The sequence below is a fragment of the Zonotrichia albicollis genome, chromosome 6 (assembly GCF_047830755.1).
Source record: "Zonotrichia albicollis isolate bZonAlb1 chromosome 6, bZonAlb1.hap1, whole genome shotgun sequence".
Taxonomy (NCBI): Eukaryota; Metazoa; Chordata; class Aves; order Passeriformes; family Passerellidae; genus Zonotrichia; species Zonotrichia albicollis.
This window is the reverse complement of record NC_133824.1, coordinates 29,045,331-29,069,039: the sequence shown is the minus strand read 5'-3', so window position 1 is coordinate 29,069,039 and position 23,709 is coordinate 29,045,331. Positions and strand designations below refer to the sequence as shown.

Below are 23,709 nucleotides of genomic sequence, written 5' to 3'. Positions count from 1 at the left end.
AGGCACTCCTAAATCTAACATGTGCACTTGGTCAGGACCATTAAGAGGTGTGAGTAGTTGCCACTGTACTTTTAACTTTCACAGGTGCAGGAGCAGAGTCACCCTGAGCCCTCTGTGAACTTTCTCCAAGAATAGCACTTACCTGTGCTTTAGGACTCACACCTTAAGATAGCTTCATGAGAGTTTCTGTGTGCACAGATGTATCTAGAGGCAAGGGATAGGTGCAGGCACATTATTGCACTGGCATCTTAGTAGCAGTTGAACTGAACAGATCGTGCAACAATCTCATTCATTCCTGGGTGGCCTTCTTGAACATGGCTTGTGCATTAGTAGCTGGGAGTCTTTGTGTGCCAGGTTTAAGGCTGAAATACAATTAAAATAGTTTTCTTTAATGCCTTAATTAATTTGTTCTGTAAAGGCAGGTTTCAGTTTGTGATGCTTGAAGCACATGTGTGTTTCTGTTCAGTCACTGTGATGCAATGCTGTCTTGTGCAGGGGGAAAGGTTGAGTCACGCCGTGGGCTGTGCATTTGCAGCGTGCCTGGAGCGAAAGCAGAAGCGAGAGAAGGAGTGTGGAGTGACTGCCACCTTTGATGCCAGCAGAACCACATTCACCAGAGAGGGGTCATTCAGGGTCACTACAGCCACTGAACAAGCAGAGAGAGAGGAAATTATGAGACAGATGCCGGATGCTAAAGGTACGGGATGCAATTTAAACAATCATCTGCAGTGAGCAGAGCCAGCACCGAGGCTCTGCGAGGATTGAAGCTGAGCAATGTCCTTACAGCATTCCCTCTCTTGAACCTTAATATGTTCTAATCAGATTCCCAGGCCATTGTCAGCTCACAAGATGGAAAATGTTCCCAGATTCACTCAGTATTTTCCCACGTCTTCTAGAAAAGGTGCAGGTGGCTTCATATGTGAAAGCTGCTTCTGCTTTGTTTTGTCAGGCTGCTTTATGGCAGAGAACATGGTAGGTACCATACTAAAAGTCCTTATTAGAAAATTGTTTAAAAAATACAACAAGCTTGCCAGACAGAAAGTAATAATTTATGCAGTCTAGTCCTTGTGGTAAATTAACCAAAAATGATATGCATTTTTCTTAGAAAAGAATGTATTTTTATCTTGATTTTTAAGGTAGGTTACAGACTGTATGTATACAGCTGTACTGCATGAAGGAAGAACAGATCAATTACAGAGTGCTTTCCAAAAAAAAATCCAGAATATCTACTCCCTCCCCATAAAACACACAGGTGTTGGACTATTAATTATATTCAAAATTAGTTACTAACTGATTTGAGAGGAGATAAAGTGTTCTGAAGTTAGGTGAAAGTAGAACTTCTTACTCAAGTTTTATTACAAAGCCTGGAGTTCTACAGCTAACAAAAAATAAAGTATTATAAATACTGTTTATAACCTGCTTCACAGTGAAGTCAGACTTTTGTTTCAGAGGATTTCACAGCAAGTTTTATGCTGCCTCTTGATTGTAAAACTTTAATCTTTGTTTTCATCATCCATCTGCTTGTTTCCATACGTTAGTTTCAGAATGTGCTAAATGAAGCTTAAACACAAGGCCTTTGTTACTTGAGGGCATGAGTCAAAGTCTTGACTCAGGGAAGGTGTGTGAAATCCTTTCCAAGAAAGACTGATTAGAAAAGTTTCACTTGAATGAGCAGCTGCAGCTCATGGGTACTGAAGCTTACAAGACAACATAATTAGTTCCTCCTACCATTCCAGCTCCTCAGAAATATCTAGTATGACTCCTCTCTTTACCAGACTTTTAGTTATTCTGCTGATGTGTAAAAAAAAAAGTCATTGCTTTTTCTAAAATATTTGGAAAACAGTATAGGTAAAATAGAGCTCATACCAGGATATTGTCCTTCTGTGTTGATGGAACTGTGTTTGTTGCCCCCAAAGCCAATTCCTTTATGAGTGAGAGAGTTTTCCTAGAGGTGGAAAAATCTCCCCATTGCAATTCTAATCATAAGTGTCATGATCTAAACAAATCTTAATCCTACATTTCTGCCATTAGGCCTGTCTGACAGGAGCATTGTGGTGCTGTGCAAAGCCCTGCAAAATGAAGCAGCTGACTTTAAGTTGGAGGATCTTCCACTGCAACTAACTCATGATTGAGTTGTAGCATTGCAGCTAAATTCAGTACAGGAGTGACACAGGAACTCCTTGCAAATGTGTTTGGTGTTAGCAAGGCCTGTCAGCTCAGAGGCTGAATCTGCCTTGCAGCACATTCCCCTCTACCTGTGCTGTATTTCCTGGAGGAGCTGAGAGCTGCAGCCCGGCCTGTTAATTGCTGCTGCTACCTTTGGCCTGCTAAAGCTTGTGCAGTGTGTCTGCCTGCTGCTGCTAATTCTGCAGGGCTGGGAGGGTGGTTTTTAAAGAGGGTCCTGGAGCTGCGTTCTGTTCCCTGCTGCTGCTAAGTTGTGCTGCTCACTTCATACAGTTGGTGGTAATATTTTGTCCATGGTTCTGTATGAGACAAGGTAAAGCTCTCAAATACACAGTATATTTTTCAGTCTTAACCATAAGTGAATGACAAGTATTTCTGGAGCTGGGATCTCAGGAGCAGCTAGAAAGAATACAGATGTAAGGCCATTCTTTCTAGGGAGTGGCTTGCCTTAGAAAGCTGTGGGGCTTTGATATGTGTCAGGTGATGTGGTGAAGACAACGGAGGTATACAGAAATTGTGTTTCTGCTGTGCTATTAGAAACTCATTTGCAAGAGTACTAGTTATGCAAATTCCTGCAATTTCTCTTTTCAAAACAAATGGGAATACAGGTAGGCAGCTGAGCAGTACTTTGCTGTACTCTTCTAACCTCACCCTGTTTCCTCCAGCAGTTGAAACAGAAGTGAAAACAGCAGCACCAGGTGCTGCACCAAACAATGCTGCCCCCTCTTCTGGCTCGCCGACCTCTCCTACGGCTGAAGCCGCCGCCTCTGTGGACAAGGAAACAAGCAACCCGCACGCGATCCCGCGGCGGCACGCGCCCATCGAGCAGCTTGCCAGGCAAGGCTCTTTCAGGGGCTTCCCCGCCCTGAGCCAAAAGATGTCTCCTTTTAAACGCCAGTTGTCTTTGCGAATAAATGAGCTGCCTTCAACAGTGCAAAGGAAGACTGATTTCCCCATGAAAAACTCAGGTAAAACTAAATGGTTGCAGTGAAACATTGCCTTAAATCATCTCTCCCTTCTTTCTTTCTTTGTGGTTTGAAGTAACTCCTTATTTTCTGGTAAATCCTTCTTCCTGCCTCATGTTGATCATTTATCATGAATGAACATCAATCACCATGTCAGAAAATTTCTGCTTTGGGAATAGGCAAGAATTTCAAATGTGGGGTTCACATGCAGAAAACAGTTCATATTGCTATCTGAAGTATTGGAGCACAGCTTGAGGTGTTCCAGAAATGGGTGTTGGTGAATTAGTAGGTTTGGCTCTTCCCTTTGAGTCACTGAACCAGTTCTTCCACTTACTGTCAGGGCATTCTGAGACACAAATCCCTTCAAGGCCTTAACCACTTGTCTTGGGATCATGTGATGCTCTTCTGTAGTCTGTCCTTCTGTCTGTCTGAATTCTTTTTGAGAGCAATGAAATTGCTCTTCACATTTCATTAAGAGAATCTACCTGTTTAGGTGGTACAGCTGGCTGTATCAGTGTTACGTGGTACAGTTTTCACATGATGATAGTGGGGTTTTCTAAAAGTCATCCTAACATAAACTCCTGGGGTGCTCTTTATGTTGCATAGTGTCCTTGAGTTCCCTTAGCTAGGTGTTATCCTTCAGGCCAGCTGTACTCTCAGTTGGCAACAGAGCTGGTTTAGGGTTCTAAGTTTTGAAGTAAAAGTTAGTGTGGCAAAGACAAACCCAACAAAAATCCTTAGTTTGACTTCTTTCATAATCCTTGTTTAGCTGTGCTTTAAGACCAGCACTGAGCCAATCAGTTTTACAGCAATAGTGCACTGCTCAGTAGTGACAGTCACTGAGCACACCACAATTCCAATTTTTCATGATTCAGAACATTTCTGATGCATGTTCCCATATATGCCACTGCCAGTGCTGCTTACCGTCCCACTGCATGCACTGTGTTGGAATATCCCTCAAAGAATCAATTTTTGGGCATGCCTCCCCCTGAATTTTAGATCTGGTGCATGTTGTGTGCAGACATTTTATGTTTCTTACACTATTTTGTGCTTGATTATGCCTGCTCATGTCAGTTCTGTGCAGTGGCAGACTGATGATTGGTACTTTTGGAAAACACTGCCATTAGTAATAATGAGAACATCTGGTAAGCTGGCAGCTTTACTCCAGATGTTACATTATCCACATGATACTGATGCGTTTAAAACTGAGCATCCATTTTATCTGAGCATTCTGCTTTTGCTTTTATGATTCTAGCACAGGAACTGGGGATTTCAGCTACCACTGAACTGGAACAACCAGCACTGACTCTAGACTGAACTTGCTGCTGTGCATTACTGTCAGTACATTTAAAGTAACTGTAGTTACTGTACAAGTATGTTGTTGGAACACTTAAATCTATCATAAGTATTTTCATTTCACAGAATGCCAAATCTTAGAGCCAAACCTTTGAGAAGTTTAGCACTTTAATACTGAAAGATTTAGATCTCTACTTAAACTGTAGAAAACCCTTTTTATTTTCTGATGCCAGCATCCTTTAAATCTGGAACAGTGATCTCCTTGCCCTCTTGACTTAATCACAAAATACATTAATGTGGTGTTCTATTTCAAGCCAGATCTTCAACACTAATGTAAAAAAAAAAAAAGCTGTCATGCAAATCAGTAGCAAGAACATGTAGGACATAAGGGAACTAATTATATTTCAATTTCACATTGGTAGTTGTAAATTGTTTCTGTATCCTTTAAACTTTCAATTTAATGAATTGTGTTTACATTTTAGTCCCAGAGGTAGAAGGGGAAACAGACAGCATTAGTGCCCTGTGCTCTCAGATCACCAGTGCTTTCAGCACACCATCAGAAGATCCTTTCTCTTCGGCCCCCATGACAAAACCAGTGACAGTAGTTGCACCACAGTCTCCTGCCTTTCAAGGTTTGTGATTTCTTTGGATGCTGGATGAGGCTTGAATGCACATAATGTTGCTTTCTAGTAACACATGGTCTTAATTTCTTGTGCAAGTCCTGTTACCAGTATTTTGGGTGAATGCATCCTGCTTTATTCATCTTGTCTGTTTAATTTTTCTGTGGTTTTGTTTTTAACAATAAGTTCATGCACCTACCACACGATAGTTACCTCTAAAAGGAACTGGCTTTGAGGTAATGGCTATTTTATCATTCTGCCTCCTGAACTGCATAGGAGTGTGTCACAGGAACCACATCTCGCAAGGGAAGGGATTTTGTGCTACCACAATTACTGTTTTTTACACAAATTCTTAGATAAGTTGTGGCAAAATGCCAGCTATAGAACTCATAGCAGCCATTGGTATTCATTTCACTGCTATGCTTTTATAGAAGTTGTGTGAAAAAAGAACCTCTCCATGTTAAATGTAGTTATTGTTACTTTTTATCTACAAAGTGTTGTTCTTTTTAATCTAAAATTAACTGTACAATAACTACTGGTGAGCCATATCTCTTCCTTATAGGAACAACAAATTTAACTTCAGTCAGTCATCAGAACTCAAGGCCTCCTAATGGACATCAAAATCCACCATCCCATGATTCTTTTAACAAGTGTTGGCTTGGTGAAATGAGATTTACTCTGTATTGGCTGTCAGTCCAGTTTGGCTAATTACCCGAACTCCTGTCATGTGGAAGTGTCTAAAAGTGTTGTATGTGGATAGGTACGACCCAGCCCACTAATACTCCAGTCACGTGCATGCCTTGCATGAATTAATCGCACTGATGTTGTCTGCTCCCATTTTAGTTAATGGCACTGCCTCTGCCTTCTGTGTGCTTGCTGCTAAACCATCCCAAGCTGCTGTAGTGTCCACAGCTATGCCAGTTCGTGAAACCAATCCTTGGGCTCATGCTCCTGCTGCTAATACTGGAGCTGCGGCCGTGGTCGCTGGTAAGAGTGGAAGTAGATCCGGTGCACTGCTATAAGAACTTGGATCAAAAGCATAATTGAGCCCCTGAGACAATTGTCAGTGCCCCTTAATGGCAAGTGGAAGGAACAGGAACAAAAGCTGGAAGTAGTAGCATTTTGCACGAGTGGATGGAGGGAAGCGATGAATTTACTGGTGCTAGGTCTGTAACCTGGACTGAGTCTTATTTTGGCAGCATTTTATAAAATCAGTGCTTAAAAAGGAAGTAATGAAGTTGTATGCAAATTTGTGCATATAAAAGGGAAAGAGTCTGTGTGTATCCAAAAAAATTTTGTGTGTTCTTTTCACTAATGTACATAAGGAGGGATTAAGTGTGTTGCTTAAAGGCTTAGAGGTTCATTTCTTCTGTTTAGTAAGTTTAGTGTGTCCCTCCAGGCCTTGTCTGCACTGTGTAAGGTGAAATAGTCACCCATGTGGGCACATAGGCTAGAAGGCTGCAGCCTGAGTTACTTCACGTCATGGTGTAAGTGCCACTGCACCAGAGAAACTTGGCTAGTGAAACAGTAGGTTCTGCTTGGCCTTGTAAGAGCACCAGACTTTGTCTGTAAAACAGTTTCTCAGACCTTTGTGTTCCGACTCCACCAGTCCTGAGCTGTGCATTCAGAAACTGATACTTCCCAGTTAGGGGGTTTAGTGATTGTGGACCAGATCATTGCCACCAAGTTATGCGTGCAGGCAGCAGCTTTCCTGTGTACCCTAAAGTCTTAGATGTCTGCTAAGAAGAAAAAAACCCATAAATCTCCACTTTAGTGAAGAAGCACTTACCTACCTCATCTTGAAGAATGTCTTCCTAGAACAGAACAGTACAGTGGATGCATAAAGATGCTTCCAATGGTGGGAGCATCTTTCAGTCATGCCACTGTGTGTTCTTGTGTACACCCTCCAGTCTTTCTAACCAATAGAAGGATGAGGAGTGGAAATATTAGTGACTTGTCCATGCTTTCCCTTCCAGGCACCGAATGGAGCAGCACCTCCTCAGGTGCGGCCTCACCGAGTCTCTTCCAAGGAAATCACAGACGTACTCCCTCAGAGGCAGACCGCTGGTTGGAAGAGGTCTCAAAGACTGTCAGAGCCCAACAGCAGCCACCCTCAGCCCCAGCCTCACAGCCACTGCTCCAGCCTCCTCCAGCAGCTCCAGCCTCCCAGTCGGCACCGGCCTTCCCAGTCAGCACCTTCATCGCGCCTCAGCCCGTGCCGGTGGGCGTGGTACCGCCCATGCAGCCGGCGTTTATTCCGGCTCAGCCCTACGCCGTAGCGAATGGGATGACCTATGCAGCCCCAAGCGTCCCTGTGGTCGGGATCACACCTTCCCAGATGGTGGCCAACGTCTTTGGTACTGCCGGCCACGCCCCGGCGGCGCACCCGCACCAGTCCCCCAGCCTGGTGAAGCAGCAGTCGGTCCCTCAGTACGACGGCGGCAGTGCCACCGCCAGCCCCTTCTTCCACCCGCCCGCGCAGCACAACGGCTCCGCCGCCCTCAACGGCGTGGAGGGCGGCAAGTGGGCCGCCGAGGACAGGCCCGCGCAGCCCGGCCCGCAGCTCGACCCCTTCGAGGCACAGTGGGCGGCTCTGGAGGGCAAGGCCAAGCAGCGCACCAACCCCTCCCCCACCAACCCCTTCTCCAGTGACCTACAGAAAACATTCGAGATCGAACTCTGAGCGCTCCCGGCGGGCGATAAATTGTACATTAGGCCAGAGGGATAAAGGGAGCGGAGGGGACTGTTTCCGATCAGTTTGCTTTGATAATCCCAACGGTCCCTTCAAACAAAAATGGGTTAGAAAGAGGGAGCAATTTCGGGGAGGATGGAATCACGCAGAGAATTTAATGTGCAGTTTTTAAAAGGAATCCTGGAGCCACCCCAGTCTGCATTCCCTCGTCTCTTGGAAAGCTGGAAGTCAAATGGGGCGAAGGAAGGCACCCAGTCCCAAAGCCTGTTCTGCAGAAACATCAATCATCTCACAGAGAGGAAGGCAGATGTTTGTACCTGTGTCCTCCTGATGCCCTGCAAGCCCTGGATGTTCCCCCTCAGGGAAAAACTGGGTAGGGTGGGGGGTGGATATGGGTGGGATGTTGTCACCTTAGCAAAAGCTAGGTTTGTGGAAAAAGTTGAGCTTCCATTTTGAGTAACAAAGTGAATATTATATGTAAAGAATAAAGTAAAGCCAAAATCTTTATTTTTATGCATTTAGAATATTTTAAATAGTTGGATATTAAAAGCTGTATGAGTTGTAAGTAATCTTGCCAAAGGTTAAAAAACAAGGGGGTTGGATGTAAGAAATTGTACATAAGATTGATTTATCGCTGATTCTTATAGTAAGTAATATTGGGGGGTGGAAAAAGGGGCTCTAGCTTGTTCTTGTATCTGTTCATTGTAAGTAGCATATTGCAACAACAATCACAACCAATAAGTCATTATATCGTAGTTTTAAATAAAGAAAATTAAAGAACAGTATTGTCATGGTTTGAAAACCATGGGGAGAATTTACTGTTTTTTATTGGAATCAGTCTACATATTCTATATAGTATGGATTTTTTTCCTTTCATATATTGCTGCAGTTTCTTTGTCTTAATCTATTGGTTCTAACACTACTGTGACAACTTACTGTCATCATATCTACATCCTGGGGCTACCTGGGAAACCATTTTTGTTTGTCTGTCAATAGTTCTTAGAGGTTTTTAACTTTGGTTTTATTTTTTCCCACTGATTTGTGAAACCTTGTGGTTAAGGCTGCAGCTGGTCCAGGTTCTGCCTCTGGTGACTTGTGAAAACCATCTCATTTTAACTTTACTTTTAAACTTTGGCCTTACAAGCAAATGTAAGTTATATATATTTGTACTGATGATTTATAATCTGCTTTAACAGAAATAAATGTTGGTGGTAGAAGCACTGTCTGTGAGAGACTTATTTCCCACACTAATTCATTTTCAGCATTTGCCCTTCTGGGTATCTTCTGTCTTGTAAGGTGGATGTGGATCAGCACATCCACCTTACACGACAGGCTGCTTAGGCTGCTTGCTTACCTAGCAGCCTAAGAATAATATCTTAACACCTCTCATTTTCTACAGCCTGTTAGATTGCATTGAACTTTAAAACTGAATTTCAAAATATCCTTGTGATGCATTAACACTTATAGCTCTAAAATAGAGGCCTTTATTGAAGACATCAGATTCTGGGTTTGCAGGGCTGTATTTTCTATCACTAAATATTTACAAAGAGACAATTCAGTAGCATTTAGTAATGGCAAAAAGGAAAACTCTTTCCTTCCCCTACTATTGGAAAGAGCCATATGAGATAATGAGGTATGTTCACCTCTTCTCCATTCTTCCACTGCCTTGATATCTACCCTGTTGGTGTGACTGGTTCTTACCACATTCTTATGGGCACCACGTCAGCACAGACACAAGGAAAAAAGTCAGACTCCTGAAGGGGAATAAGCACTGCCTTTGTTAGCCCTCAGATTTGAGCTTGCCAGCAGTTTCCATTTCCAGGCAAGTACAGTGAGTCTTACAGTGACAGTGTAGAAAATTATAACTTATGACATTACAAATTCTTACCTGTGTTCAGTATGGTATGAATAGTAATGCATACACTCCCTGTGGGATTTGGTGTTGGTGTCAATGGTTTTTTCAGTTTTCAAAAAGCAAACAAGTATTTGTAGACATTTATAGCAGGAAAGAAAGCAGCTAGTTATGTATCTTTCACAGTAAGGGCCCCCAGATCAAGCTGAAAATAGCCCAGTATAGCTACACCCTTCTCCTGCCCTGGAGATAAGCACTTCCTACAACCCATTGTTTAGAGAAAAAAACTAACATCTTGATTCTCACATAAAAAAATAAACCTGGCGTAGGTGATTAAGTGGTACTGCAGAGAGGGAGAAGCTGATCTTGTCAGAAGAAATGCAAAGATCCTTTAGTTAACTTGATGGCATGGATTTACAGCAGGGAGCTGCATGCCTGTCAATCCCACCGTTACTGCCATGGCTGTGCAGCTGAAAGGAGGTCAGCATCAACTCTGCACAAGCCAAAGCACTTCCAGTGTTAAAGTCCTCCCCAGCAGCAGGCAGGGAGCTGCTACACCCTAAGGAGTCTGGAGGAAGCACTGCCTGGCCCCATCTTATAAACCACAGAGTTCAAATGACAGGTAACTACACAGAATATTTAAATATTCTAAAAATAAGGCCTCTGGCCTCTTAGAAAGGGATTTTATAGAACTGGTTACTTACTCTGAGACAAAAGGGTCTGACACGTCCACAATCCACTTGCAACCATGCTCCTGAGCAGAGCCTGACTACCCCTTGATGCCACACTTGGAACAGAGAGGGCTTCAAAATGACTGGAATTTACAGAGTGTTTGATTGGTCCCTGATCTCCAAAGGCAAATATCGTATCATTTACTAAAATGGTAACATATCCCATACAGACACACAGAGAAAAAAGTGCTGCTCTGAGATGTTGAATGGAAAAACATGTACAAACACAAGTGGATGTTTTCAGGACCATCTCATCATTCTTAAATATCCAATAATTTCAAACCTTTTACTGTACTGCCTGCATTGCATTCCAGCAGAGGATTTTTCCCTAATCAAATTAAAGGGTCTTAAATGGAAAATAAGGTCTTTTGTCTCTCCTAGCAAACCAGAATCTGTCAGACCACCGAAGGACCCAGCCCCAAATCGCTGTGACTGTCACCTGCCTCTTCTGTACTGGATTGCTTGTAGACTTTGCTGTTTGTTGGCATCCTAGGGCAGTGTGTTCAGTCCTGAACCATACCCGTGCTGATTGAGCTGCATTTCTTAAAAGCCTTAAAGTAAGACAAGAAGAAGACAAAAGTAGAAAACCCAATCCTCCATCCCCCAAACCAAAATACCAACAACCTCCTTTATACCTACATCTATGCAAATAATACATGGGTAATGTTGCTAATAATTATGATCAACCCATCCAAGTCTAGAATGAGGAAGAAGGGGACTGTCAGGGCTGATGCTAGGGTAGAACAGTAGTGTGAAGGCCGTAAAAGAATCCTTTTGCTCAAAAGTAATTAAATTTTGAGATACAGAAGATGCTCAAGACTTTTCCTGGTTTAACATTATATAATCATAATATAATCTCACCTCCCCACCCCTAATGCCTGAGATTTTCAGAGCCCCAGATGAGGGAGAGTGGCAACACTTGTTGCCACTCCATGTTGTCTTGAAATGAAGGATGCTTTTCAGCTACAGCTGCTCTGCATCTGGAAGTCCTAACTTGTTAGCCTGTAGCAGCAGGCATCAGCTCAGGCCACATGCAGAGCCAGGCTTTCCTGGATTTAACTGAGACTAGAGCAGATTCTTGGGAGGTGTGTTCTGGCAAGTGAGATGCCCCTACACACGTATTTCTATGGGTTTGTTATTGGCCCCTGCCCAAACTCAGCACAACATCAGAACTGCACAGTTGCACCGTTCCAGCTCAGGGGAAAAAGATTACCTGCTGAGTCTGCCTAGAATGAGTGCCATATAAACTGCAGCATCTCAGAACAGGTAACAGTGTTGGTATATTCATCTAAATTACCCCTAGCATTCAGGAAGGGCTAAAAGTAATTTTCTATTTTGTCTTAAGCTTTCTGTGAAGCCTTCCTTCTGCATTTCACTCCAAAGCTGATTGCAGTGAAGTAGAAACCAAAGTGACCCTACTAGAAATTTGTCTAAGGTCTGCTGGAATAAAACAGTTACAGTATCATGACATTACAGCTGCATCCCCAGAGCCAGTAATCTCCTAGGACCTGAACACTAATTTTGTATGCATCAAGCTGTTTCTCATGGCCAGAGTCCTTTGCATTTAGATGGAAAGTGCTCCTCAGGAGCACTTGTTCAGCAAAACTCATTGGAGGAACAAATGTTCATGGCTCATTAGTGCTTCAGTTGAAATGGTTCAGGCCCATCTTCAAACACTTCAGAGATTATGTTTTTAAGGGCACTTCTCTCTTGCTTGTATGAAGTCTCTCCCTCTTTCATGCTGGTCATCTGCCTTCTCTAGCCACATCATCCTTACATCCCTATCATCATCTGGTTTCTGTGAATGACAGCAACTACTCTTAAGAGATGGATTAGGTACAGCAAGGCATACAGGGGAAAGGGGTTTACAATAAACCTGAGGTGATGGGTCTCCCACCTTTGAACATTTACACTCACTACACGCTGTTCAGTTCACCCTTGTGGGCTTTCCAGCAGGGCAGAGTTCCTAGAACTGTCCCACGCAGTAAAAGAACAGAGTTGAGCCCTCCAGCCTTGTCATGGGTCCCTGTGGCGGTGGCTGTCACCCGCGGGGGTGCGGGGGGCTGCCCTGGCGGGCGCAGCTGGCACAGCAGAAGCTGGAATAGTACTCGTTACCACAGAGCTGGGCCTGCAGGATCAGGTCACAGTTGGCAAGGTGGGGCTGGTCCAAGCACTCTCTGCTCATGTCCACAATATGACTCGCAGTACCTGCAGCCAAAGAAAGGGTGAACCAGCTGTAAATTTATCCTCAGATTGCTATTCCATCCCAAAAGACACAGCATGTTCCTGCTTCCTCCACCCCACCAGTTCTAAATTTAGTCCAACATCAAGAAGGAGAGATGAGTTTCAAGGTGAAACAGACACCTCTGGTGAGATAGAGGAGGAAAATGCAGTTTCCAGGGAGAGGACAGACCACTCGATCTACTGTCTATATAAAGATAGCTGGATGGTGTCTAAAGTCCAACTACAAATCATGCAACCAACTATTTGGTCAAGCAACTATGGCATTTTGGCTTCAGGAAGTTGATTAGGCTCCCAGTGCCCTGGTCAGGGGGTGTTTCCAGCATCCTGCTTTTCTGTCCATGGGCTCTTGAGGCAGCATGACCCAGAGGCTCCAGCTGCTCCCCAAAACCCGAGGCTGGTGCTGGACTGGCACGCACAATGGACACGATAGTGGCCAGGGGCCAGGCACTGTGCTGGGAGAAGCAGGAAGGCTGGGGGAAGCAGGAAGGCTGGGGGAAGCAGGAAGGCTGGGGGAAGCAGGAAGGCTGGGGGAAGGAAGCAGGAAGGCTGGGGAAGCAGGAAGGCTGGGAGAAGCAGGAAGGCTGGGGGAAGCAGGAAGGCTGGGTTGGACTCACTGCTAGGCCGGCTCCTCAGCACCTTCACCTCCGAGCTGGCGCTGACTGAGCTGCTGCCTCTGTAGGCGCTGCATGTGTAGGATCCCTCGTCAGCCTCTTGGACGTTGCTGATAGTCAGGCTTCCATCCTGGGACAGGTGGATGTGGTGGCCATCCCCCCACATGGGAACTCCGTTCCTGTGGTGAAAAACAAAATATTTCACTATTGCCACCCATGGGTGCTAAAGGAGCTTCCTGTGCTCTTTGAAAAATGATGTTCTGTGAAAGGGGTGATTTTTTACAAGTTCAGCAGGAAGGAAGAAATCTTTTGCACAACCTGGCCCTGCAGTTGGGTGGTAACATGAGCCTGAGTCAGTCTGTATCCGTTGCCCAGTGTCTGCGTGGGAGGTAGCTGAGTCTGTGTGCTCTGTGCAAAGACATTGCCCTTTCTACTAGCACACATTCTTGAGGTTTGAGGAACTAAGAGAAAATCCAGTGTGCCTTTCCGTCTCTCCAGGTTGTGGTCTGGCAGTATTTGTTTGGCTGGCATTGATAGCAGCACATATTGCTTGATGAGCATATAGGGTAGTGAACAATGCGCCCTCTTTCCTCTCCCTTTAAAAATTTGTTAAAAAAAACAGCAATATTGTGTCTCTGTTCAGTTCTTCCTAGAATAATCTGTGCCTAGCAGGCAAACTGCCTGAATTGTGAACTCCTGGTTACCAATGAAATGAAATTGGTTTCACTGAAAAGGGCTTCGTTACAACTCTGAAACATGCATCATTTTGTTAGGTCAAATACCAAACTTATGTATAGAAGAAAAGCTCTGTGTGTGAGATGGCCCACTTCAACTTCAGTCCTAATCCTTGGAATTTCAACATTTACCCGTCCATCTCTCTGGAGAGTTTGTAAGAATGCTCCAAAGCAGAACTGATTATTTTCAAACAGCAAAAAAAATCCTCACTAAACACTTGCACAAATTCAGAGCTTCCTGGTAAACTATCAGGATAAGAGGACACAGCTTTTCACTTTTAAATGCTTCTAAATCTCCTTTGCTCCCACTGACAGTAAATAGAACTGTTGCAACAGGAAGCTGGGAGAAGAGGGTCCAAAATCTGTCACAATTAGGCAGAGAGGGTTTTTTGAAAAGCAACTAAAGCTTTTCCTCTGATTACTCATTTTCATTCATGTTATTTTCATGTCACTAGTTTTCCAGCACAGAGCCCTTCTGAACTCCATGAAATCTTAGTTTAACGTCTGATTTTCTCCTTATTTGGGTGGAACATGAACTTGATGACCCTTACACTCCACAGGGATCTTGTCCAGGATTTTTGGGTAATATCCAAGTTGTTTTAAGAAAGGGTAAGTGATACTAGTTGGGGCTGATAACTGTGGTCTCTGCCATATCTGGCAGGCACCCTGCATTAATTATTTGGAGGGTAAATGACGAGGTTTAGGAAGAGAAGGAAAGAGAAGTTCCATCTCATTTTTGCTTACCTTGACCACCTTATATTCACATTGCTGCCAGTCACTGTACAATGAAGCTGAGCAGTCCCTCCCTCAGGTACCGTGATGCTTGGCAGAAGACCAGTGATCCTCAACTCTCCTGGACCAGATGGGAAATCATCACTAAGGCCACCCTCTCCCCGGGAGTAGAAGCATTCCCTCATGGGAAAAGTCCAACACATCCCATAATAACCTAAAAGTCCCTGGGCCTTGAAACAGCATGTTTGAGGCTGTGTCGCTGCTGCTCTGGGGAATGTGGATTTCCTAGGACTTTGGCCCAAGAAAGGACAAGTAACAGAGGTCTCAAAGCTGGACACATGCATGTCATATACACAGAAGAGCCATCTCTTTAGTTTCTCTTGCTCTTATCCCACATCAGTGTCCCAGAAACAAGGCCCTGAGAGTCACTCTTATTGTGCCATCAATCCCCTTTTCCCAGCTGCTAGAAGCACTGGACACATGCAGATGACCACTGGGTAAAACAACTCATTCTTCCCTTGCCCTCAGGATGCCTGTTAAACTCTAGGTGTGAAGCAAAGAGGCACAGCCAGCAGTGGAACCCACGCTGGCCCTGCACAGGGCGCTGTTTCCCCCTCCTGTGCCCACGGGCTGGGTGTGCTGCCACCCACCCTGTACCTAGAGGCCGGAGCAGGACCCGGCGCTGGTCGCGGTCACGTCCATTGGAGGCAAGGCAGGTGAAAAAGCCGATGTCCTCAGAGCTGACCCTGCTGATCAGCAGGGCCCCGTCCGACTGCTGCCTGTGCCTGGGGAACAAAGCCAGCGTGTCCCTCAGCCTGGGCTTGGGTCAGGATGGCACTCCTGAGAGCCAGCAGAGGTGAAGCTAAGCCTCATGAACAACTTCGTAGTACCATTGAGCAAAGATTTAGCAGCTCAGATGCTGCAGGGGTTGTAATGCAACCCTTAGTCCTCAAATCCCAGCACTGATGCTGTAAGAGTCTGGAAAAACTTGCTGCTAGAGCAGATTTCTGGGAGCAGAGAGAGGGAAGAGCAGCTGTGGAAGTAGCTGTGGAAGTTCACTGCAGATGGTCTGACGTCTCTCTGCTGAGAACCTCTGCCCTTGCTCACTGACCAGCTGGTTTTTTGCCAAATTTGCTAGCCATGTGTTCTTTTTCTGCCAACCTTATAACTGAATAAATTTGAACCCTGGTTCACTTATAGACCCTGTGTCACAGCTGTTCCCTCAAGGGTTCAACATTCAAACTTCCATCTGCCTGGCCCTGATGGAGGAGGCTGGACAGCATAGAGCCAGACAGGCCCTCACTGCATGGCCAACAGCTCTGGTCTCTCAGAGAGGAGATGGGGAAGGAAAAGCAAGGAGGAGGCTCTTCTCATGAACAGCTGGAACCACCTGGGAGCTCACCTGGGAGAGGAAAGGGGCTGCCCATCTTTCTGCCACTCAATGGTGAGAGCTGGTGATGCTTCCACTGTGCAGGGCAGTCTGACTCTTTCCCCAACATGAGCCTCCACTACTGTGGGCTCGCTCTTATCCATTTTCAACCTGCAAAGTTCACAAGCACAGCAAAAGAGGTAGAAACTTCCTTGCTCAGCATTTGACCTTCAGCACAAGGCTTTATCAATCACAGGCCTTATTTTTTGCCTCCAATGGCAAAGGGAGGTCTCTACTCCCATGAGAGCTCTGATGCTTGCCATTACCAACATTCACTCCCAACATGCAGGAAAGAGGAGCCTCTATAAAATCCTGCTCTAATTCAGCACAGCTTGGTGCTGCACTCCTGTCAGCCAGCTTAATTTACAGACAGCAACCCTTATAACAACTCTGTGGATAACAGCTGAAGAAGCATTAACAATGTGAACACATGGCAAACAGTACAAAGTCCTAAAGAGGACACTGAGCAAGACTCCCCTTAGGTGCTTCTCTGGCATACAGAAATGAGCCTTTTTAGGGTGTGAAGAGCCTATTGCAATCACCTGACTGCACCAGGTCCAGGAGCTGCTAGTCCACTTCACGCAGCAGAAAGGCTGAGGTCGTATCCTCACAACACTCATCTCATATTCTTTGGTCTCTTATACCTACAGCTAAACACTGTCTTAGAAGGGAACTAAACCATGTGTTCCCACAGTTAAACAAAACGTCATCTACCCTACCCCCATTCTGTGACCTGAATTCTTGATCTCAAAAAATAAAACCAAAGAGCCTTAATTCAATGAATCACTTATTACTGCTTTTAGCAGAAGCAGCTAAGGAGATTGCTGCAGAGTTCAGCAAATTGGCTGGGTTTTAGGCTGTAAACTCAAAAATAGAGAGAGATCAGATCATGGCCCTATTTAATCTGGAATCCCAACATGCTTCATTTAAGGCAAAAATAATTTGTCCCCCTTTATTTCTGTGGGGCCTAGAAGCAATAAAAAACTATGCAAGAAGCAACAAAAATGCCAGTATATGACAAGACTCAAACTGGTTTGTTCACAAAACATTTTAAATTAGTTAGTGGAGGCTGGAGGAGCTGAAGTTTCCTTCAATGTACATATGCCTGTTTTGTGCTAGTTAAGCAGCTCCTATTTGCTTTGCTTTTTTTCAGAACAGGTTTCTCTTTCTGCCTGCACTAACATGAACAGCTAAGGATGCTGTCTCAAGCCTTCTTTTGTTCGAGCCCAGCTGCTTTGCTGCCAGCTTCCCTGTGCATCTTTGCTCAGAGCATGCCTCTTTCAAGAGATCCTTGGGGAGGACAGTAGCCAGCTTGCGACTGGGATCTTCTCCCGTTCCCGTTGTCAGCAGTTCAGTACTGCATGCTTCCCAACTGCGCCCTGGAACAGTTGACCCAGGACCTTTCCAGTCTTTGGCTTTTCTACATGAAGAGATGCCATATGGTTCATCACCTGGCTCCAACAACTGTTGCTGTAGGTGAACGTACCTGTATGTGAGCTGCTGAGGCACGGAGGAGCCGGCTGCCTGCCCAAGCTGCCTGCCTCTGGATAATGCTCGGCGCTGCTGATCTGCCTCCCGAAGGACCTGGCCTCTCTCACCCTCGGCCACAACACTGCTCTGGTACTCTATTCAAAACAAAATGCCATATGTGAATAAAAGGACACTTCTTACTGTGACCTATTGCATAGGGTTTCTGTGAGCCTGGGAGAGCTTGCTGAACCAGAGCCAAAGAGCCCTTCAGCCATCTGCTTTTTGGCTGACTAGTGCAGTAAACCTGCGCTGTCTACTAATGAGAGTCATAGACCTGCAGGCAAGCAATTTTAGACTTCTTTTCCTCCTCTGTCAGTGAACATGTTGCAACATCCCTGAGGCCACAGTGCCTTCTGCCCCATGTGCCATTGCTGTGACAAAGCACACTTCAGAGATTGAAGGCTACAGGGTGCCTTTCTGGCCCATCTTTTGAGATTAGTCTTTCATTTTTTTGGTTTTGTTTCTGAAATAAGGCACAGTTTTCAGAACAGGAAATTATTTGTTACCCAGCAGGACCTGTTTGGGCAAAACACAAAACATAAAAATGCATCAGCAGTTCTGTTTTCGATCAGGAGGCAGCTGATGGCTCTCAGGGAGGAAGACATACTTGCTATGATAGAAACAGGGTGGGTTACAGGCAAGACACAACTCCATTAATGGGGTGACACTGCAGGGGAGAAAGTATTTTAGGGCTAAGTCTTGATCATGAGGTAACACCAAAAGAGGCCCTGCTGCCTCCACACTCCCTCTTGGCAGCAGAGGAAGTTTCCTCCTGCAGCTGGCTTTATTGAGCCTGTGCTCAGTAACCATTAATGAAGAGCCCTGAGTAGAAAATAATTCACCTGTTATCTGCAGTTGAATCTGTCGGCTCTCGGTCCTCCCGTCAGAAGCGAGGCACGTGTAGGTGCCAGCGTCCTCGGGCCGGACGTGGCTGATCACCAGGGAGCTGTCGGACTGGTAGGTGTGCCTGCAACACGGGGGGAGCGCTGCCGCCTGCCCGGGCACCCACAGCAGCCCGCCAGGGCACGGCAGCCAGCCCGGGCTGCTGTTACACAAACCATCCCCGTGTGGGGCCCTCCCTGGCTCAGAAAAAAACAAAACCCTGCTGACCACAGACGGGTCACAGGCAGGGGGAAAAACTGCAGCAGAAAGGAGGTCAGGAACAGAGAGGAAAACTGAAATGGAAAACAGGGAACTGCTTTCAGTAACTCTCCCATAAGGAGGCAAACTGCCCTTCCAGAGGGGAGCTTGAGTCCCAGCAGTCAACTGCAAACAGAAAAGCATAACTGTGATTTTCATAACACCAAAGGACTGGCTGGCTCCAGACAGACTTGCTGGAAACAGACTTCCCAGGAAAAACAGGTTTAAAAGTAGTTTAAAAAACAATTGTGCTAGAGATTTTCAGCCGGAGGAACTCTGAGTTATTAGGCTGCAAGTTTCACCCCCAACTACTGGCTTTGTTCTGCCCCAAGATGAACCCAAGAGAAGCAATATTTTTCTGTATCACTACCCACATCAGCTTCCACCAGTGTTATGGGACAGCATAACACCTGCTCTGCCCCATAATTCTAGCCGACACCTCATTACTGGTGCAGACCGTACCTGTTTCTGCTATGCACAGAGCAGGTGGACAGTAGATGAAAATGGGGGTTTCTTTATTTCTTTAAAGAAAAAAAGTGTGCTGGTTGTGGCTGGTGTAGTGTTAATTTTTTTTAACAGTAGCTGGTATGTGGCTGTGTTTTGGATTTGTGCTGAAAACAGTGTTGATGTTTTCACTACTGCTGAGAAGTGTTTACACCAAGTCAAGGCCTTTTCTACTTCTCACCCCACCCACCAGTGGGCTGCGGGTGCACAAGAAGCTGGGAGGGGACACAGCTGGGACAGCTGACCCTGACAGACCATAGGGATATTCCATACCATATGGCATCATGCTCAGCATGTAAAGCTGGGGAAAGGAGGAGGAGCAGGGGGGAGTTCGGAGTGATGGCGTTTGTCTTCCCAAGTCACTGTTATGTGTGATGGGGCCCTGCTCTTCTGGAGACAGCTGAACACCTGCCTGCCTGTGGGAAGTGATGAATGAATCCTTTGTTTTGCTTTGCTTGCACCCACGGCTTTTGTTTTAGCTTTTCAACTGTCTTTATCTCAGTCTCTGGATTTTCTCAGTTTTACCCTTCTGATTCTCTCTCCCATCCCACCAGGGGTGAGTGAGCAGCTCTGTGGGCTGAGTTGCCAGCTGGGGTGAAACCACGACAGTCCTTTTTGGACTGCATATTTGGCACTCTGCCCAGCAAGGAGCCCATCTGCTCTACAATGAAGGGATCTGAGCTCACCTGTCAGAGGAGATGGGTCGGCTGTTCTTCATCCACTCCACTCTGGAGAGTGGGGACACGCCTGTCTTGCAGACCAGCTGGATGTTTTGTCCCACAACTGCTGTCACAAGAGGGGGCCTGCCTTCCTCCAGGATTGTTCTGAAAGAGAAAGTGATTCCATTGGCACTTCTGCTGCCCTTCTCACCTCTGTGTCCTCTCATGTGACTCTGGATGAGTTACAACCACAAGGCAAAGCAGGACCAGCTGCCCATTCAGCCTTGAGCAGATGCACTGGGCAGCATGGGGAGCCCTCTCCTATAGTGCAAAGGCTGCTGTGGACAGAGTGAATGCTACAATATCTCCTGGAAGAAAGCCCTGTAACCCCTCTCTTCTGAAGGAACAAGGTTTAGCTCAGCAGACAGATAGATCCAGTACAGATATGTTTAGATCTAGCTCTACACACTCCTGATTTTCACAGTAACACTGTCTGGATCTTGACCCAAAGTCTGCATCTTACAAGTCGTCCCTAGAACAACTCACTGCTGCTCCATGCAGTGCTGAGATAAAGGCTCTGAAGTCAGAGTGCCAGCTAAATTTGTTGGTCAGAACAAGAACAACACCTATGGATTCTCATTTACAGTGTTAGAAGGCCTCCCAGACAGAGACCTCGGGATTCTGCAGTCTTTTCACACATGATACTTCAGTTCTGTCAGAGATCAGGGAGTATGTGAGGAAAGAGACCACAGGTAATGCCAGGGCCTGAATACCTTGATTAACCAAGGGGCTACATGTGTAGCTAATCCATCACACGGTATCCCCAGTTAGCTAGTCCCAGCTGAGGCAACATTTTCACTCCAGAGAAAGCTCCACTGATGCTTCATAATGAGCTGGCAGAACAGGGGGGAAGGATAGATGGAAATCATCACCTGTGCAGAGCCTGTGCTGAGAACAAGTCTGCAGACTCCTGGTGCCCAAATCCCTCTGTCACAGAAACATCTGCTCCGAAAGCTTCATGCCACTGCTTGCCTTCCCAGGACTGCCCCTGCTGGCCGCCGCTGCTCTGCCTGTCCGAGGGCCCAGGCAGGGCTGTGTCCCAGGAGCGCAGCTGGCCCAGCCTGTCCAGTCTTCTTCTCTGGCTCTCCAGCACCCCAGTCCTTGGCAAGGTCTCTGGCAGCACGTCCCTCCTCCAGCTGTGGCTGTCTTGCCTGGGGAGTGAAGCCCCATAGGTTCTTCCTTCTTGTCTGTGACTTGCAGTCTCTCTTGTGGGTGACTGCTGCTGACCCTGAGCACGCCCTGTGTGAGAACTGGAGCCAGTCTGCTGGTGCTGCAGGGCTTCTGTGCCAGAAGAGGGCTGGATCTCCAGATGACTGGCCCCCACAGAGCTGTGGCACGCTCTCATGCACTCCTCCTCCGAGGCAAAGCTGTTTTTATTACCATGACAGCCACCATACCAAAAGCGGTTGCACTTGCCAACAACTCCCACAAAGTACCAGCGAGTGGTCCAGTTGGTGCAGGGGCCGTGTGCACTGGGCAGCAGGCACATGACAGGGTATGCTACCAAAAAGAGTAGAACAGAGGGAGATGTGAGGGTCACAAAGCACAAAGGTCCAGGGGCTTCAAGCCACCTACCTAGATGATTTATCTGATGGCCCTGTGGGCCAAGGGCAGGTGGGAAAGTAGGACACCTAGGTGTCCTACCCGGCTGTGCTTTGAAACTGAGAAACTGCTCACATGTTTCTTTTTGCCTCAGTTTTGCCTCTGATGGAAGAACCATTCTCAGAGACATTTCTGAATCTAGATACTAGACAGATGCTTTACAGCCTTGCTCAGAGAATTCTGCAACTGCAAAGCAGGCTTTGGAGCTTCCTCTCCTGCAAGGGACACATGGCTACCACTTGTACATTTCCAGCTCACAAAGCAAGTGGCTTAGACCCAGCTGTGAAGAAGAGTTACAAATTACAGAATACCCCTGCACACTGATATAAAGAGGAGCATGGCCCAACGTGTTTACAAACCCAGAGCCATGGGTATCAGCCACATGCTGACAAACACTGGATGCAGGGCTCTTGCTGCAAGGTGCTTTGTCAAGCTGTGGCTCAGCTGAGAGAACCCAGAGAGTTTTCCCCTTCCCCAAGGCTGCACCACAGGGACAGCCAGTGAGCAATCTCTGTGCTGCAGCAGGAGGGCAAGGCCCTGCAGCGGCAATGTGCCTGCAGAGAGTACAGCTGGGCACTAAAGCAGCAAAGATGCTTTTGCCCACCAGCCCTAGTGTACTCATAGCACAGCAGGCACTTGATTGAACTTTGCTGGCTAAGGGCATCCATGCAGCCCTGAGCAATCCCTCCTTCCCCATGTAGTTCTCATTTCTCCCCTGTCCACAGGCTGTCTGAAGACCAAGTACTGTCCTGATTCCACAGGAGATCCCTACTTCTTAACCTGGGTAATTAGTTCAGAGCACTCCAGGCTGCATCAAAGTGTCTTCTCAGGGACAAACAACTCCTGAGTAGTCCTACAGACTGACAAAGATCACACAAAGACACTTCTGTCCAACTATCAGCAGAGGACAACAATAATTTTTGCATCAGCTGATAGAGCTGAATCCTCAAGCTGCTTTTCTACACTCCTGCTGCCCCAACTGCCAGGTAGAAATTCTCTTCAGAGAGATTATTTACTACATTTTACAGAGAGCACACACAGGAAACTTCTATATGCTACTGGACTCTTTTTGTGTATCTAAACCAGTATCTACTTTGTGTATCTATACCAAGCATCACTTACGGTAGTTGGGCCTATTGAGACATCCTTCCCCTCGAGGGCCTTTGGCTGAGGCGATGTTGTCAAAACAGCAGCCGTACATGGAGCCGCGGCACTCCCCCGAGGGCTGCTGCTGGGACAAGGCTTGGCTTGCCTTGGGGACAGGAATGGAAAGCCAGGAGTTATCCTGACGCATGAGGACAGCAACACGTGCAAAGCACCGTGTGCGAGCTCTCAGCTGCACACAGCTAGCTGTTAGAGGCACCACTGTTTGCTTGTTTGCCTCCTAGAGGCTTTTGTCCTGGGAAGGGGTGGGAAACTTGGCTGTCAGCCATGGAGCTGGGGCTGCACTTCTCTGCGAGGCACACCTAAGCAGCCCAGCAGCAGGCCAGTTCTTATTGCTGCCACCAACATGCACCCCAACCTATGGGAGGGATCACCTCCCCACCTTGAATTAATCTGCAGAGTTGACAAACAAAAGCAATTAATAGAAGCCATGCTATTCCCTTTTTTCCCCCCTAGAAACTGGATAGCAATCTTCTGACCAACAGAAATTTAATTACTCAGGATTATTCAATCAGGTCTACATAGGATGGCTTTCTACTTCTCAGACACCTCCTCACCACCTGCTCTGTGCCCTGCTTGTAGAGGATTGCAGGTGAACACTCCGGACTGAGCAGGAGCATGGTGGGCCAGAGGGCTTGATGCCATGCCTCAAGTATTGGTTCCTCAAGTATTTCTGGTGGAGATGAAGCCCAACAGAATCCACAATGTGAGTAAGCAGGGTAAAATCTGATTCTTTGCATCTGATCGACTCCTAAAATGCAAAAAGCTCTTGTACTTACTGCTGGAGTGGTTGTAGTGGGATGATTTTGTCTCGTTCGAATGTCACGGTAATATTGTGGGCATCCAATGTTGTTTGGACCCTGGGCAGCTGATACTCCATCGGGGCAGCAGCCATACCTGCAGACAGAAGGGCTGCAGTAACACCTGACCTACCTGGTCAACAGACATGGGCTGCAAGAT

The 23,709-nt window shown here is 46.3% G+C and overlaps 2 protein-coding genes across 39 annotated transcripts in view; one reads left to right on the top strand and one right to left on the bottom strand.

Moving 5' to 3' along the window:
• The window catches only part of NUMB (NUMB endocytic adaptor protein), a 92,173-nt gene extending 83,199 nt beyond the window's left edge, over positions 1 to 8,974 (top strand). For 14 of the 22 annotated variants that reach the window (XM_074542952.1, XM_074542951.1, XM_074542937.1 and 11 more), the window contains 5 exons: positions 496 to 697; positions 2,850 to 3,152; positions 4,928 to 5,077; positions 5,909 to 6,052; positions 7,042 to 8,974. In XM_074542952.1, the coding sequence (XP_074399053.1) occupies positions 496 to 697; positions 2,850 to 3,152; positions 4,928 to 5,077; positions 5,909 to 6,052; positions 7,042 to 7,748 (1,506 nt within the window). In that variant the 3' untranslated portion in view covers positions 7,749 to 8,974. The remainder of the gene's footprint in view (positions 1 to 495; positions 698 to 2,849; positions 3,153 to 4,927; positions 5,078 to 5,908; positions 6,053 to 7,041) is intronic. The other 8 variants (XM_074542957.1, XM_074542956.1, XM_074542954.1 and 5 more) reach the window with 4 other exon arrangements.
• PAPLN (papilin, proteoglycan like sulfated glycoprotein) overlaps positions 7,923 to 23,709 on the bottom strand; it is a 54,546-nt gene continuing 38,759 nt past the window's right edge. For 13 of the 17 annotated variants that reach the window (XM_074542920.1, XM_074542922.1, XM_074542929.1 and 10 more), the window contains 11 exons: positions 23,529 to 23,646; positions 22,708 to 22,837; positions 20,856 to 21,483; positions 19,951 to 20,088; positions 18,463 to 18,587; positions 17,577 to 17,715; positions 16,064 to 16,201; positions 15,319 to 15,446; positions 14,674 to 14,782; positions 13,199 to 13,374; positions 7,923 to 12,548 (listed from right to left, as the gene is read on the bottom strand). In XM_074542920.1, the coding sequence (XP_074399021.1) occupies positions 12,382 to 12,548; positions 13,199 to 13,374; positions 14,674 to 14,782; positions 15,319 to 15,446; positions 16,064 to 16,201; positions 17,577 to 17,715; positions 18,463 to 18,587; positions 19,951 to 20,088; positions 20,856 to 21,483; positions 22,708 to 22,837; positions 23,529 to 23,646 (1,996 nt within the window). In that variant the 3' untranslated portion in view covers positions 7,923 to 12,381. Of the gene's footprint in view, positions 12,549 to 13,198; positions 13,375 to 14,673; positions 14,783 to 15,318; positions 15,447 to 16,063; positions 16,202 to 17,576; positions 17,716 to 18,462; positions 18,588 to 19,950; positions 20,089 to 20,855; positions 21,484 to 22,707; positions 22,838 to 23,528; positions 23,647 to 23,709 lie in introns of those variants that run through there. The other 4 variants (XM_074542921.1, XM_074542935.1, XR_012580826.1 and 1 more) reach the window with 4 other exon arrangements.